Here is a 14,627-nt window from a genome sequence, read left to right on the forward strand (position 1 = left end):
GAAATCAAATGATAGGTACTAGCCTGCAAACATCTACTGTACCTAAAACAAATGAATTAATGAGTGAATTAGTAGAACCCTTGTGTCTTCTGATGGAGCCCAGTTTTCTAAATGAGAGCCAAGTATTGCAGGCTCTTGGGAGCTGGTAGGGTGGGGAGACACCTCTGGGAGACCAGAGGCCAGGCTGTCACACGGGCAGTGGCGGAATGGACCCCACACTGTGCCTTGCTCCTCATTCTGTGTGCATTCTCTTTCCTAAGATCAAAGCCCGACCGATGCCACACAGGGTTGTTTGTTTGTTTGTTGTTGTTCCCCACCTGCCTTTTGTCCCTAAGTTCTTCCTCCATTTTCCAGAAGTTGGTGCCTCCCTCCCTCCCCCCAAATCTCAGTGGGACTCAGCTTTCAAAGACTTCGGTGTCAGGGTCCCTTTAAGTCTTAAAACAATTTTTTTATTAGTTATGCTTTTCTGGTTACTGAATTAGAAAGTACAATGGAAAAATTTTAAGACAGAGATACCCAAGCCCGCGTTCCACTGACCTGTGACGTCACCGTATGACATCACCTCCGGAAAATTCCTTCATACATTCATGAGATAATGAGCATGAGCATGAAAAGGAAAGCAACACTGTTATTATGAGAATAAGCCAACTTTTGAGGGCAAGTGTCCCTGGGATCTCTAAAAGTCTGGACCCGACTCTCTCTGGGAACAGCAGCTGTGGTACTTTGTCTCCAGGCTAAGGACTTTTTAGGCTACATGCACAAAGAATTCCAATTTGATCTGGCAAAGGAGATACACTGAGGGGGGATATAGCATGTCAATCATGCATGAAGTCTTGGGTGTCATCCTCAGCACTGACAAAAGAAAAATGGAGTTATTTATACTAATTAGATGCATCCTGATAATTACTGTAAGTATAATCAATCCAAAATGAAGCAAATCGTAAGGTAATTATTCAAAGATTTTCAAGCACACACGTGGATGCTGTTAGAATAGACTTCCTGGGAGAAGTAGAAAGTCATGGTGGACAATTTCCGCTCTTGCAGGAAGAATGATTTCAGTGGCTGTTGTCAATATCAAAATGTTCCAGGTGGGTTTGAGGACTAGGTAAGCTTAAGTTCCTAGATTCTAACCAGTTCCCAAGCTCTCTACAACTGCATTTTATTCAGCTGTTTAAATCATGAAAAACTTTGCATTGTAGACATCAGAATTTCTGAGAGACTACACATACTTTAGAAAATTAGGAGGAAGCAAACAGATGAGCTAAGGACGCCCCTCCGCCTCCTGTGGAGCGTTCCCTCCCAAGCATCCTTTATAGATTCAAGTAAGGGGTGTGAGATCAAATACTCGTTTTCAGAGAACTAATTATTTGCTTCAGTCACCATACAAATCAGGAACAGAATTTTCATCGTTCACCTGAGAGGAAGTGATCAAATACGAAAAGACGAGGCTCCTGCCTGAAGTCGATGTACTGGGTGCTTTAGAGGGTCAAGAAAACTGAATTAAGCAATCCACTTTAGGATTTCCCTCCAGTGTGAGGAAAATACTCCCCATCTCAGAAAAGTAAATATCTGTCACATTCTCAGTGTAATGTTTTACACAGAAAGGAAAAGTCACCCTGAGAGTCATAGGACAGAGATGCAGGGTTGATTTTTCCACGGGGGGTGGGGGACCATGCCTAGTCAGGAAAAGTCGGGAAAACTCCAGGGAGAGCCTTCCATCTGAGTGGAAAGTAACAGGAATTTACCTGCACTGTGTGTGTGTGTGTGTGTGTGTGTGTGTGTGTGTGTGTGTGTGTGTGTGTGTTGCTCTTTTTTTTTCCCTTACAACTTCTCCAAACACAATCCTCTGCCACATAATGACCACTTGGCTGCAGCCCTGACACAGTCCTGGCCACATGGGTATCGATACTGGACAACTTTTCTAGGCTTAATGACTGCTGCTCTCCTGTAGACAGTTTTGTTTTGTTTTGTTTTTCCTCCGTTTCATTTCTCAAGTTCAAGTGCATTAGTGACAAGCCGAGAATTTTCAGATATCAGAATGGAAAATTCCCTGTGTAGTAGACCAAAGAAAACTAAATAAGTTTGTTTGTTTGTCTTTAATTATGTATGTGTCTGTATGTGGGTACATGTGCTTGTGAATGCAAGTGAGCCAAATGCCCAAAGAGCCCATGGGATCCTCCAGAACTGAACTTGTAGAAAATTGTGAGCTACCTGACATGGGAACCAAACCGTGATCCTCTGTGAGAGTAGTATATGCTCTACCCACTGAGACATCTCCCTGGCATCCAAAATAAGCTTTATAGTAAAAGCAAGTTGTGGCCTGTTTGTAAAAAATGTGTCTATCTTCAGTTTATAATAATACTGCTTTTGTGTCCTAGAGATATAGAAGTTTCCAGACCAACTGCACAGTGCATATAGGTTGTTTGTGTGTTTGTTTTAGAGTTTGCAGTAAAACTGTAGAAATAGTGCCGGGGTTGGTCAGCAGATGAAGCAACAACCTGAGTTCCTCCTCACTCCCAGAACCCCCAGAAAAGGCTGAATTCAACACCAAGGCACACATATGTAATCCTAGGATGAGATGAGACACAAAGATAGGGAACTGCCTGAAATTCATGAACCAGTTAGCCAGGAGGGGGCTGCACAGTGGCAGAAACAAGAGAAACTCTGTTTCAACAAGGTGCATCAACTCCTAAAAGTTGTTCTCGAACCTCCATACATGCATGCACTTGCATACATACACACAGTTAAAAAAACAAACAAACAAAAAAAAAACACTTAAAGGAAACTGTTAAGATAGAACAAAGAATCTGAATACAGCCCATCTGCACATCCCTGTTATTAACATCCTGCATTAGTGTGATAAATTGGTTACCATTGATGTCTCAATTCTGATACATTTTTATTAGCTAACATTCAGATTTCCTTAGATTTTAACACCTGTCCCTTTTCTGTCCCAGAATTCCATCCAGGATGTCACACTCCACTCCACTGAGTCATCTGTGTATTTCTGATCAGGCACCTTGTGGCCCTTGTTTTCCTTGGACCCGGTGGTTTTGAGGATCGCTGGTCAGGTGTTTTGTAGACCATCCCATGGGCCTGGCTGATACTTTTCCTATGGACAGAACAAGCTTTTGTGTTTCAAGAGGAATGTCACAGAAGTGACTTCACTATTTCCATCATCCCAGGGTACATTCTGTCCACATGACCAGTCACTGCAGGCGTGAACTTGATCAGCCTGGCAGGGATGGGCGTGGTCAGGTTCTCCTCCAACCTGAGGCTGCTCTCTTTCTCACCTTTCCAAACCATGCTCCGCCCACTTCCTCCAGGAAGGAGAATCTACTTAGACCAATGGAGGGTGTCTTTGTGGGAAACTTGTCTGTTACCTTCCATCTATTTAATCTGCCCTTTTTATCAATACACACCACTTGAAACTTTATTGCATACCTTGGGTTGTAATTCACTGCTGCATTATTTTCTTGCTCTGACTGCTTCAGCCTTGGCCCTTGGATACTCTTTCCCTTGCTTCCTGCATCTCTGTGATGAGCCCCCATCATAGCTCCCATGTGCTTGTGTGTTGTTTGCTGTATCTGTGACTAAACTCTGGCTGGAGCACTCAGGAGGCAGAGGCAGGTAGGTCTCTGTGAGTTTAAGCTGGTCTACAGAATGAGTTCCAGGCCAGCCAGAACTACATAGAAAGACCATGTCTCAACCCCTCCCCCTCTTAAAAACAGCAAGACAAAAAGAAAGAAGTCTGAATGACTTTACCTCGGCATTCAGAGATTGAATGAATGAAAGCAGATACCTCTGGGTCCAGGGCTGCCCTGCTCTGGGTACCTGTAGTTTCTTCTCAGGTTTGTCTTTTATAGCTAGCACAATTTTTAGATGAATATTGCATTTTAGGCCAGAAGCTACGACCCAAGAAATAAAAGCTGGCAAAGCCACAGATTTCCAGTCCAGGACAACCTGTTTCTCTGCTTCGAATCTCACGACTGTCCTTCTGTCCCAGGTCTGACAGAGACAGCAGTCTTCAGCTGTGAGGCCCACAATGACAAAGGGCTGACGGTGTCCAAGGGTGTGCAGATCAACATCAAAGGTGAGCAGGAAGGCCAGGGCTCTCCACCATCTCCTGCGGGTCTGGGGTACCCACTGACTTCTTTGTAACAGTGGACAAGTCCCTTCTCTTTGGCATCGGTGCTGTTTTGGAAGAAGGAAATAGGGTAGTTTTATAAAGCCTACCTGCTTGAGGCTTGATGACTGAGGACAAGTAAGACAGTTACAGCAGTTCTTGACACATAAGTCACTGCCAGGCGTTAGCTAGTGTCGTCCTGCTGAGCACAGGGGGAGAATCAGCTGGAAAACTACTTCTGTGTTCACTTTTCCCATTTTCACCTTATGCTTGTCCTCATTAATCCTTGAGGAGCCCAGAGATGGGCTCACCAGGGACCCTGATATGAAGACTGGGTCAATGGAACCTGATCCAAGTCTTACAAGAGGGAGACTTCAAACTGGGAGCTGAGAGCAAAGGACAGGGGTACCCATCTGTCTCCTCCTCTCCCTTCCTCACCATCTTACCTCCCGTGAGCGCGGTTCCCTAGATGGGTGCTCCCTGGGCAGCTGATTGACAGTAACAGCGTCCAAGTAGAGACATGGCAGTTCATCACCTTGTCCTTCTTCTCCTGTGTAGTAGCAGGTATTTAAAACCAAAACTTGGAAGGAAAGTGAAACCTACAAGCAAATTCTGCCTTCTCTTTATATCATCATTCTTGCTCACAGAAACACAAGCACATTTTATGTTTTACTATCTGATCTTTAGATAGTGGAGAATAAATATTGGGTTCTGATTTTGAGATAGTGAAGAGTAAATATTGGCTTCATGGTTCTTTTCTCTTATCCTTTGGGAAATCAAAGAAACACAAGGAAAAGGTGGAATATAAGTTAAAGGTTGGGCATGCAGAGAAGGGAATTTAAAAGTACAGAAGGAGTTATAGTCCTAAAAGATTCTGATTTCAGTTTCAGTAAATCAACTGGGTAAAGGATATGAAATGGCATTTTGTAAGAGTTCATTGCAAAAAAAAAAAAAAGTCAAACTAAAAGTGACTCCTGGAGGAAGTGTATAACTTCCTTCCTCTTTACAAATTCTGCTATTACAGTTTCCAAAGGCATGTTGGGAATCTCAGAAATCCTCCAGTGGGTGTAGACTTGGAAAGACCTTTTACTAAGGTTTAAACTTCTTAGAGTTTAAACATGTATAAAATGGGAAGCATGAAAATGTATGCTTCATGTAGAATCTCATCCAAAATTTCTTTAAAAATTCAATCCTGTTTCCAAGGCTTGTGGGATTTCTATGTGTTCATTTTAAGACAAGATGACCTTGAGCTTCTGGTCCGTCTGCCTTGTCCCCCCAGCACTGAGGCCAAACTTGTGTTTCTGACTTTCATTTATGTTAAAACTTAGGTCAGTGCAACCAAGACTACCTTGGTCTAAATCAGTGGTTCTCAGCCTTCCTAACTGTGACCCTTTGATATAGTTCCTCATGTTGTGGTGACCCCCAACCGTAAAATTATTTTCATTGTTACTTCATAACTGTAATTTTGCTACTGTTATGAATCATAATGTAAATATCTGTGTTTTCCGATGGTCTTAGATGACCCCTGTGAAAGGGTCGTTTGACTCCCAATGGGGTTGGGACCCATGAATCATAATGTAAATATCTGTGTTTCTGATGGTCTTAGATGACCCCTGTGAAAGGGTCATTTGACCCCCAATGGGGTTAGGACCCACAGGTCGAGAGAACAGCTGGTTTGATGCCTGAGGCCCCCTGGAGTTTACCATTGTGATTGTATGTGTGTGTCTCTGTTTTTCCATAGCAATTCCCTCCCCACCAACTGAAGTCCACATCCTCAGCAGCACAGCACACAGCATCCTGGTCTCCTGGGTCCCAGGTTTTGACGGGTACTCCCCATTTCAGAACTGCAGCATTCAGGTAAATCTCCAGAACAGAGAGGGAAGGGGTTGTGTGGTGCCGTGTGATGCTCTCTAGCTTTCCTTCCTCCTCCCCAGGGTAGGCATGGAAGGTATTTCTCCACTTCTGTTCAGAACCTCTTCCACCCTCTACTCAGTGTCGACCATCACAGGCTGTTTCTGATGCTCTGGCCTCAGTGCTGCTTTATGGCCCAGGGCCCAACCAGGAGAGAAACAGGTCTCCAAGGACAAAGGTCATGAGGCCAGGGATATTTTGTTATAAATTACAAAGATTCCCCTTGAATGAGAGCTGGTTTGTGGCCAAGGGTCCAGGAGGCTACACACCTCTTAGTGTGGCTCTTCCTCCCCTGGTGCTATGAGGGACAGGCACCAGCCCAAGGAGGGTCACATGTGCTGATAAATGAAACCCCTTAGCCACTGTCTCTTGGGGAAATGTGGGGATTGCTGGCCCTGTACAATCCTCAACTCTTTTTAACTGTACCTAAAGTAACTAGGAAACAGGGCAGGGAGAAATATGGGTGAGTCGCCCTAAATGGTACCTTGCCGTGATATAAGCTGTGCTCTTGAATGCTCCTTTCATGAAAACAGAAATGGGCAAGAACACTATTACTTCCTGAGTCCCCACTGGAGCCAAGGCATTCACTCTGTGGATATGTATCTCTTGCTTAAAACACACAAGCACATAGTGGGTGGAGATTTAGCTCAATGGTAGAGTGCTTGCCTAGCAAGCGCAAGGCCCGGGGTTCGATCCTCAGCTCAAAAAAAAAACAAAAAAAAAAACACTAGCACTGTGGGCTGGGCACACTCACCTGTCTGTGTGAATTCAGGTCCATGAAAATCTGACGCCATGAAGATCAGTGCTAGAGCTACTAACTCCACAGTCAGATCAGACACAGTGTGTAGGAGCTTGTCACCAGTCACCTGGGGACTGCCTGCTGCCAGGATGAGTGCATTCTGCTTTGGGGACAGAGTTATTCTCAGTTTCCTGAATATCTGGTTTTCTCGTTAAAACCTCCTTAACCAGGCCAGCGAGATGCCACACAAACCTGACAGCCTGAGTTTGATCCCTGGAATCCACAATAGAAGGAAAGAACTGAGTTTTAGAAATTGTCTTCTGACCTCCACTTGTGTATCACAGCATAAGTGTTCCCCCCACTTGATAATAACAATAATAATAATAATAAATTTTAAAAAGGCAAACACATTAACCTCATTCCAACTCAGTTTGAAGATGTGACTTCCAGAGAACTTTGTGTTGATAACTAGATGTTTTTCCTACCAACTGGAATTAGTTTCTCTGCTCTTGGTGCCTCCCACTCTTACTGACAGATGTCCCTTCTCTGAAAAATAAAAACATGCTTTATCTCTAAAATGTATCTGTCTTTACCCCACCATCCCAGCCTTGTTTAGTTCCTGCCCAGCTGTATTTGTCACTCTCCCAAGCACTGTAAGTGCGAGCCCTTCTTGTGTCTACAATCTCTACCAGGAAATCGTCCCAAGTGACTGCCTAATGAATGTTCTAAAGACAGAGTCAGCCTCGTGTAGTCTACACTGCAATAGTCAACTCACTATTGCCGTAAATCACCATGAACTCTTGCTCTTCCTGTTTTTGCCCCCAAAGGGCATTACAGGCGTGTGCCATCATGCCTAGTTGAGAGAAATGTAATGTAGGCATTTATGCTGCACATCTGTGCTATCCATTTCCCTATAAATACGGCTTTAGCTGTATCCCATGAGATTTTTGGTTTACTATGTTTTCATTCATCTCAATGGTTTCTTGCTTGGTTTTTTTTTTCTTTTCCTTATGTTTTTTTTTTTCCTGACTATTCAGGAATGTGTTTAGATTCCATGCTTTAAATTTTGTATTATTCTTTCATGTGTGTGTGGTGTGCAAACATGTGTGTCATGCATGTGTGGAGGCTGTCTGATGCCCTATCAACTCCCCACCAGTTCTCTCCTCTGCTCCCACAGCCCTGGGGCTACAAGAGTCTGGGCGTGCAGTCGAATTCAGCCTTTTATGTGGGTACTGCTGATTTGAACTTGGGTTTCCAAGCCTGCGCGGCAAGTGTTCTTACCCACTGAACCATCTCCTCAGCCTCTTTGTCTATTTCTAATGTTCATTAGAAAATACTTAGACTGATTTCAGTCATTTAAAATCTATTGAGGCTTGTTTAATGACATAGTGTATGTCCTGTCCTGGAGACTGCCAAGGACTAGAGATGATGTAAAGCAGCTGGCGGGAATGTTCTGTGTGTACAGTTTCACCCAGCTGCTTCGTTGTCTTTGTCTTGCTTCACTGTTGGTGTTCTGTCTAATATTTCTATCCATAACTTTAGTAGGAGTTAGGGGCTCAACTCTTATTTTGTAAACTTTCCCCCCTTTAATTCCCCCCTTTAATCAGTTTTGTGTGTGTGTGTGTGTGTGTGTGTGTGTGTGTGTGTGTGTGTGTTGTTTTGTTTTGTTTTAGTTTTTCGAGACAGGGTTTCTTTGTGTAGCTTTGTGCCTTTCCTGGAACTCATTCTGTAGAACAGGCTGGCCTCAAACTCACAAAGATCCGCCTGTGTCTGCCTCCCCAAGTGCTGGGGTTAAAGGCGTGTGCCAACACCGCCCAGCAATTCTATCAGTTTTGCTTGTGTGAGTTCAGAGCTCCGATGTAGAGTACAGTGAGGGGATGGGTGTTGACATTTATTCTTATAGACATAGCTGAAGTTACAGACAGCCTTCTGAAAGGCTGCAAGTTCAAGTTGCTAAACTGAGGAACCGGAGAGGGTATGGCATATCTTCCCTCCTGAGAGTGGTGAACTTCAGGGAGACGCTGAGAGAGAATGGCTACTCCCACCACCACTTTGAGAGAGTGGCCTCAGGGTGGCTGTGAGGTGGGGTGAGACAGCTGGAGTCAGAAAGCACCAGGTCACTTTGGGAGGAGGAGAATCAAACACCAGCTTAGCCGTTCTCTCTGACTGTGGCTCTGCATAGTCATGGTCCATATGAGAAAGCATCCCAGGGCAGACAAATGACAGGCTCCTCTCAGCCACCTTGGACCGCGTGATGTCAGATGTGGTCGTTCTGCACTCAAACCACCAGCTAGCTCAGCCGCCCTTCACTCTTTCTCCCTCCCATCTCTGGTGGAATTGTTAAACGAGCAAATGAGGGCATTGGGAAGCCAGTTAAACGACACAGCAATCTCCTTCTTTTCCTGTATTAAAACCTGGTTTTATTTTTCTGAACTTCACACTTAATAGAGTACCTTTGTTTCCCATAGAAGCCCTGCAGGGAGTCTAGAGGTTGTATGTGGCGCGTCCCCTTCCTGAAGGGACCAAATGGGCTGTAGTTCATCACCATTTTAAGCTCTGACTCAGTAACAATGAATGTTTTGGATGGGATTTGGACTGAGCACTATCAGGACACACCCGTTCATGTCCTTTGATCCTGACTGGTTTCTCCCCCCCCCCCCATTTTTGGGACACATGCTCCATTTCTATCTTTAACTGCTTCACATGTTCCTTGCCATTTCATGCCCTCTGCCCCCTCCCCCAGGGTCCACAGAAGAGGACCATTTTAGAAAGTCTGTTTTCCCAAGAACCTGCCTGTAAATAGGGTTCCGGAAATGGGATTGGGGCAGAGAGCCAAAGGTCTCCTCCACCTTAGTTTTAGTGGTTGGTCACCAGGAAGTCAGCACATAGTTTAATATGAAAGAACAAAAAGTAATTTCTGCCAAAAAGCCACCCCCAAGATAAGCACATGGCCTCTGTTCCTTGAACAGTGGTGGCTTCTCAGGCCAGCTGGTACCTTCTTGTCACCCATGAGGTCTGAGTCAGAGGTGGAACTCGGCCTTCACGACACCCACCCTCATGGTATCCACCAGGGGATTCCAAAATATTCCAAAATGTCTATTTATGGTTCTGGTGTTAAACTGCAAATACACCTATCCTGACATAACAACTCTACATCCATGGCCTTAATTGTACCTCCATTATTAAGGGAAATTCATCTTTTTGGATTAAAGTTTTTTTTCCCCCAAAATTGCTTTTGTTTGCTTCTGTTTTACCCACCACTGTTCTGTCTTTCTATTAATTTTATACATACCAGAGAAACCACTTCCAAACTCCCCCATAACCCCATTCCCAAACAGGAAGTATGCATAAGGGGACAGGGGATAGTTTGGCCAAGGACTAGATTTGAGCTGAGAATCTTGTTCTCTTGCTCTGTGAGCATCAATCTGAAGGGCAGTGTGGAGGAAACTGTGGAGTTTGAGGGTATAAAGATGAGGAGATAAACATTTCGAGGAGATAAGCATTTTAAGGAGATTAGAGAAAGGTGTGCTGGATGAGATAGAAATCATCCTTTCTGTGATTCCCAGCTTCTCCCAAAACATATGCCAACTGTGTGAGCTCTTCAGGTTGAGTTTCTGTTAGAGTGAAGAGAAATTAGCGTAAAGGACCATTCAGCATTACTAAAGGCAACTCAAGGCAACAGCAGGGGTGTGCACTTTACAGAATGAGAAGGACAGGGCATTGCAGGGGCATGGTGACTGCCAATCCCAGTGTGCTAGAAACCCAGCTACTTGGAGACGGAGAAGGGGGAATGAATGTAAGTTTTTCGACAGCCTGGGCTGCTTATCAAGACTCTCAAAATAGAAGCTTTGAGGAGACTCAGGTGTTTGTAGCTCCGTGGCAGTCAGTTCCCTAGCACGTGTGTAGCTCTGCCCGATGACGACAGATCACAGGCCTCTAAGAAGAAGCAAAGCCAGCAGTTGCACACTAGCTTTGTCAGGGTGGCACTCCAAGGGCAGGTGTGCTGTGGAAACGAGAGTGTCTAGGAGAGCGTCTAGGTTATGGCTCCATGGGAGGTTCCTGAGGCCATGTTTGTACAAGATGTGTATTCCTCCACAAAACAGCCTGAGAATGAGTGTAGACCCAGAACCAGGAAGCTGGAAGAGCAATATCTACAATGTAATAAGCTCGTGGAACTAACTCAGCCTCGCCCAGAAGTGTGTGTGGCCATTCAGGGGTAACAGGATCTTCCTACAAGATAGCCTGCGCCTCAAAACCTCAGATTCCTCCTCAAATGTAAATTGCTGCATATGAATTTTCTGATAGCCTCAGAATCTTGATTCTCTTGAGGAAGATGTTGACTTTCTTCAAGACCTACTCACTACTTACTTCAGAAGTCAACGTGACCAGGGTTTCCAACTGGAATGTAAAAAGAAGATAGAAAGAAGGTGTGATTCTATTCTCGGTTGTCCACATCTGGAATTAACTAAAACCCAGGCAGCTGGGCACACCTGGGAGAGATTTTGTTCTTAATTAAATCATTTGAAGCGGGAAGACCCACTTTTAATTGAGATCTTCTGAGGTGGGAGATCCACCTTTAACCTGGGACACCCCTTCTGCTGGCAGCCTACATAAAGGACATGGAAGAAGGAAGCTTCCACTCTCTGCCTCCTTGCTCTCTTCTGCAAGTCCACTCCCACACTGGCATTGGAGCCTACTTCTCCAGGATTCTGGCATATACTGAAGGCTAGCTGAGACATCCAGCCTCATGAACTGAACAATTACTGGGTTCTTGAACCTTCCATTGGTAGACAGCCATTGTTGGACTTGCTGGACCACCACCTGTAAGCCATTCTAATAAATCGCCTTTGTATGTATTTTATCCATTCTGTTCCTCTAGAGAACCCTGACTAATACAGACAGTTCTACCTGGAACAAGATATAATGCTGGAAATTTAAAATGTGGTTCAGTGGTCTTCCCAGCATGACAAGGCCATTGCCCTCTTGAGTTCTGCAGCTGTGGTCACCTACACAAGACTTGCACAAAGCTGGGCCCACCAACATCCTGTCATGGAGTGGGGAGGTGCGTGTAAAGCCTTCCTCCTTCCTGAGACTAGATAGGCAGTTAATAATTGTTAGCTCATGGGGCCTCACTCCACCTTGAAGCTTTGTAGACAGTAAATGATTGCTCCAGGAGCTACTCTTTTTTTTTCAGAAGTGTAGCCACTGGTAAGGTGCCCGTGGTTCTGTAAATAACTCCTCACACATGCTCCTGTAAACAATCCTAATGGAATTCATTTCACACACAGAGACACACACAAAAAAGCCATGACAGTACTGGAGGATGGCTCAGGTGTTAGCAGTATTATTTACTTTTGCCATGACCCAGCTTGGGGGCCCAGCACCCACATGAAGGTTCAGAACTTCCTGAAACTCCAGTTCCAGGGGATCTGGTGCCTTTTTCTGACCTCTGCTAACACCAGGCATATGTATGGTGCACACACACTCATACAGGCAGAACATTCATACACATAAAATAAATAAATAAATAAATAAATAAAGAAAGAAAGAAAGAAAGAAACATACATAACAGAAGGGAGACCAGAGCAAGGAAGGGGGTGGAGGGAACAAGAGAATGTGATGGGGATTGAATATAATCAAAAACATTTATATACATGTCTGAAAATGTTATAATGAAACCCATTATTATGTATAATTAACAGATGCTAATAAAAAGCTTTACAGGGGGACCGGAGAGATTGCTCAGTGATTAAGAATGCTGCCTGCTTTTCCAGAGGACCTTAATTCATTTCCCAGAACCCACATCTGCTAGCTCACAAGCATACTCGTGCTGGGAATTGAACCTAGGTCCTCTGAAAGAGCAGCCAGTGCTCTGAACTGCTGAGCCAACTCTCCAACCCCAAGTTGTGAGCTTTTAAATTCATGATAAACTCTTTAGGAATAGTAAAATCTGACAAAGCCATTGGCACTGTGTCAGAAGACCATGGTGATATAGTGTCTCTAAAACACACACACACACACACACACACACAAGCATGTCCCGCCTTATGAAGTACTGGAAAGGATACTTGAATGATATTTTGTGCTTGCTTTTCATGTTATCATCAAACAAGGATGATGACAAAAGCCAAGAACCCCATCCTCTAAAACGAGATCTGGAAATTATTTAAAGGGCCAGATACTATGGAACAAAAGACTAGATTAAGAACTCAAGTAGGGGGCTGGAGAGATGGCTCAGAGGTTAAGAGCACTGACTGCTCTTCCAGAGGTCCTGAGTTCAATTCCCAGCACCCACATGGTGGCTCACAGCCATCTGTAATGAGATCTGGCACCCTCTTCTGTGTACATAATAAATAAATAAATAAATCTTTAAAAAAAAAAAGAAGTCAAGTGGATCTGGGAGGAGAAGGGCCACTTTCTATTTGAGTACAGAGCAAGTTATAATTATTAATGTATTAATAATATCATTATCACGGTAGCTGTCTGCCTGTTGCCTGCCTTAGTGAAACTCCTCGGTGTAGACGTTTTCCTGAGGACTCCAGCTGTTGCCAGAGTGGCATGAGTAACAGAAGCAATGCTGATGGGAATAAAACAGGCCCTTCCTCCAGCACAGCGGAAGGGCTACGTGCATCCAACATTTGTGTGCCCAAGTCTGACATTCCCCCAACCTGACTAATGCTGGTCCACATCTGTACTCTTCATTCAGGTCAAGGAAGCTGACCTGCTGAGTAACGGCTCCGTCATGATTTTTAATACCTCTGCTTCGCCACATCTGTATGAAATCCAGCAGCTGCAAGCCCTGGCTAATTACAGCATCGGTGTGTCCTGTCGGAACGAAATTGGCTGGTCTGCAGTAAGCCCTTGGATTCTGGCCAGCACAACAGAAGGAGGTAATTCCTGAGATACACAATGAACATTCCCCCCCAACAGCCTGATGTTGTGTGCACTCTGCTTGTGGGGTGCATTTTAGTGGGGTGGCCAATAAGATGGGAAAGAAAACTGTTTCTTAGTAATTAAAAAACAAAAACAAAAAACACCTAAAAACCTTATCTGTACTATGTGTATTTAACATTTTCCTTTACATGGGAAGATGGTGGCACCATTCTCAAAGCCAGTATTATTTTCAATTAACATATAATGCACAGTTTTTATTCATAGCAGGCGACCCAAGGAGGGAAAAGTCATTTTTTTTAATTATATAAAATTCTAACTTCACAGTTGTCTAGAGGATGTTCTAGTTAGGTTGTTTGTTTGAGACAGGGTCTCACCATATGGTCTTGGCTGGCCTGGAACTCTTAGAGACCCTCCTGCTCAGAGATCAAAACAGCAACAGCGGTTCACCCCTCCATGGCTGCTGCTGCAGGTTCCTGCCCTAAAAGTTCCTTCCCTTATGTCCCTCAAGAAGGCAGTGTGACCTGGAAGTGTAAGATAAGATGAACCCTTCCCTCTGCCAAGGTGGTGATGTTTACTACAGTAGCAAAAAGTAAATAGTGTGGAGAGGTTTGGGTTTGTTTTTTTCTTTTCTTAAGTGAAGGGGGAGGGAGAGTTCTTGTTTTTCCTTTTAGTGTATTACAATGTTCCACTGTTTCCTTTCTTGCTTTGTTTCCAACATCATGTTGGTGGTAAACTTGACTTTGTGTGTAAGATGCGCTTTGTCTCCATTTCTTCCCTTAGTGCTGACTTTGAACAATTTAACAATTACATCCTTTAGCTTTGTTTTACTAATATTCCTTGTGCTTGAAGGCCATTGGACTTCTTGCATCTCTGTGATTTTAGTTTGTATCACATTTGGGAGAATTCGGGCTACCATCTTGCCCTCACAGTATTGGAGACCGAATCTAGGACTGGGTG

The 14,627-nt window shown here is 44.2% G+C and overlaps 1 protein-coding gene across 1 annotated transcript in view; it reads left to right on the forward strand.

Moving 5' to 3' along the window:
• Positions 1 to 14,627, forward strand: part of Mertk (MER proto-oncogene, tyrosine kinase) — a 102,778-nt gene that overhangs the window by 45,499 nt on the left and 42,652 nt on the right. The window contains exons 5-7 of the mRNA XM_036185342.1: positions 4,007 to 4,093; positions 5,868 to 5,983; positions 13,483 to 13,666. Of these exons, the coding sequence (XP_036041235.1) occupies positions 4,007 to 4,093; positions 5,868 to 5,983; positions 13,483 to 13,666 (387 nt within the window). The remainder of the gene's footprint in view (positions 1 to 4,006; positions 4,094 to 5,867; positions 5,984 to 13,482; positions 13,667 to 14,627) is intronic.

The sequence above is a fragment of the Onychomys torridus genome, chromosome 4 (assembly GCF_903995425.1).
Source record: "Onychomys torridus chromosome 4, mOncTor1.1, whole genome shotgun sequence".
Lineage (NCBI taxonomy): Eukaryota > Metazoa > Chordata > Mammalia > Rodentia > Cricetidae > Onychomys > Onychomys torridus.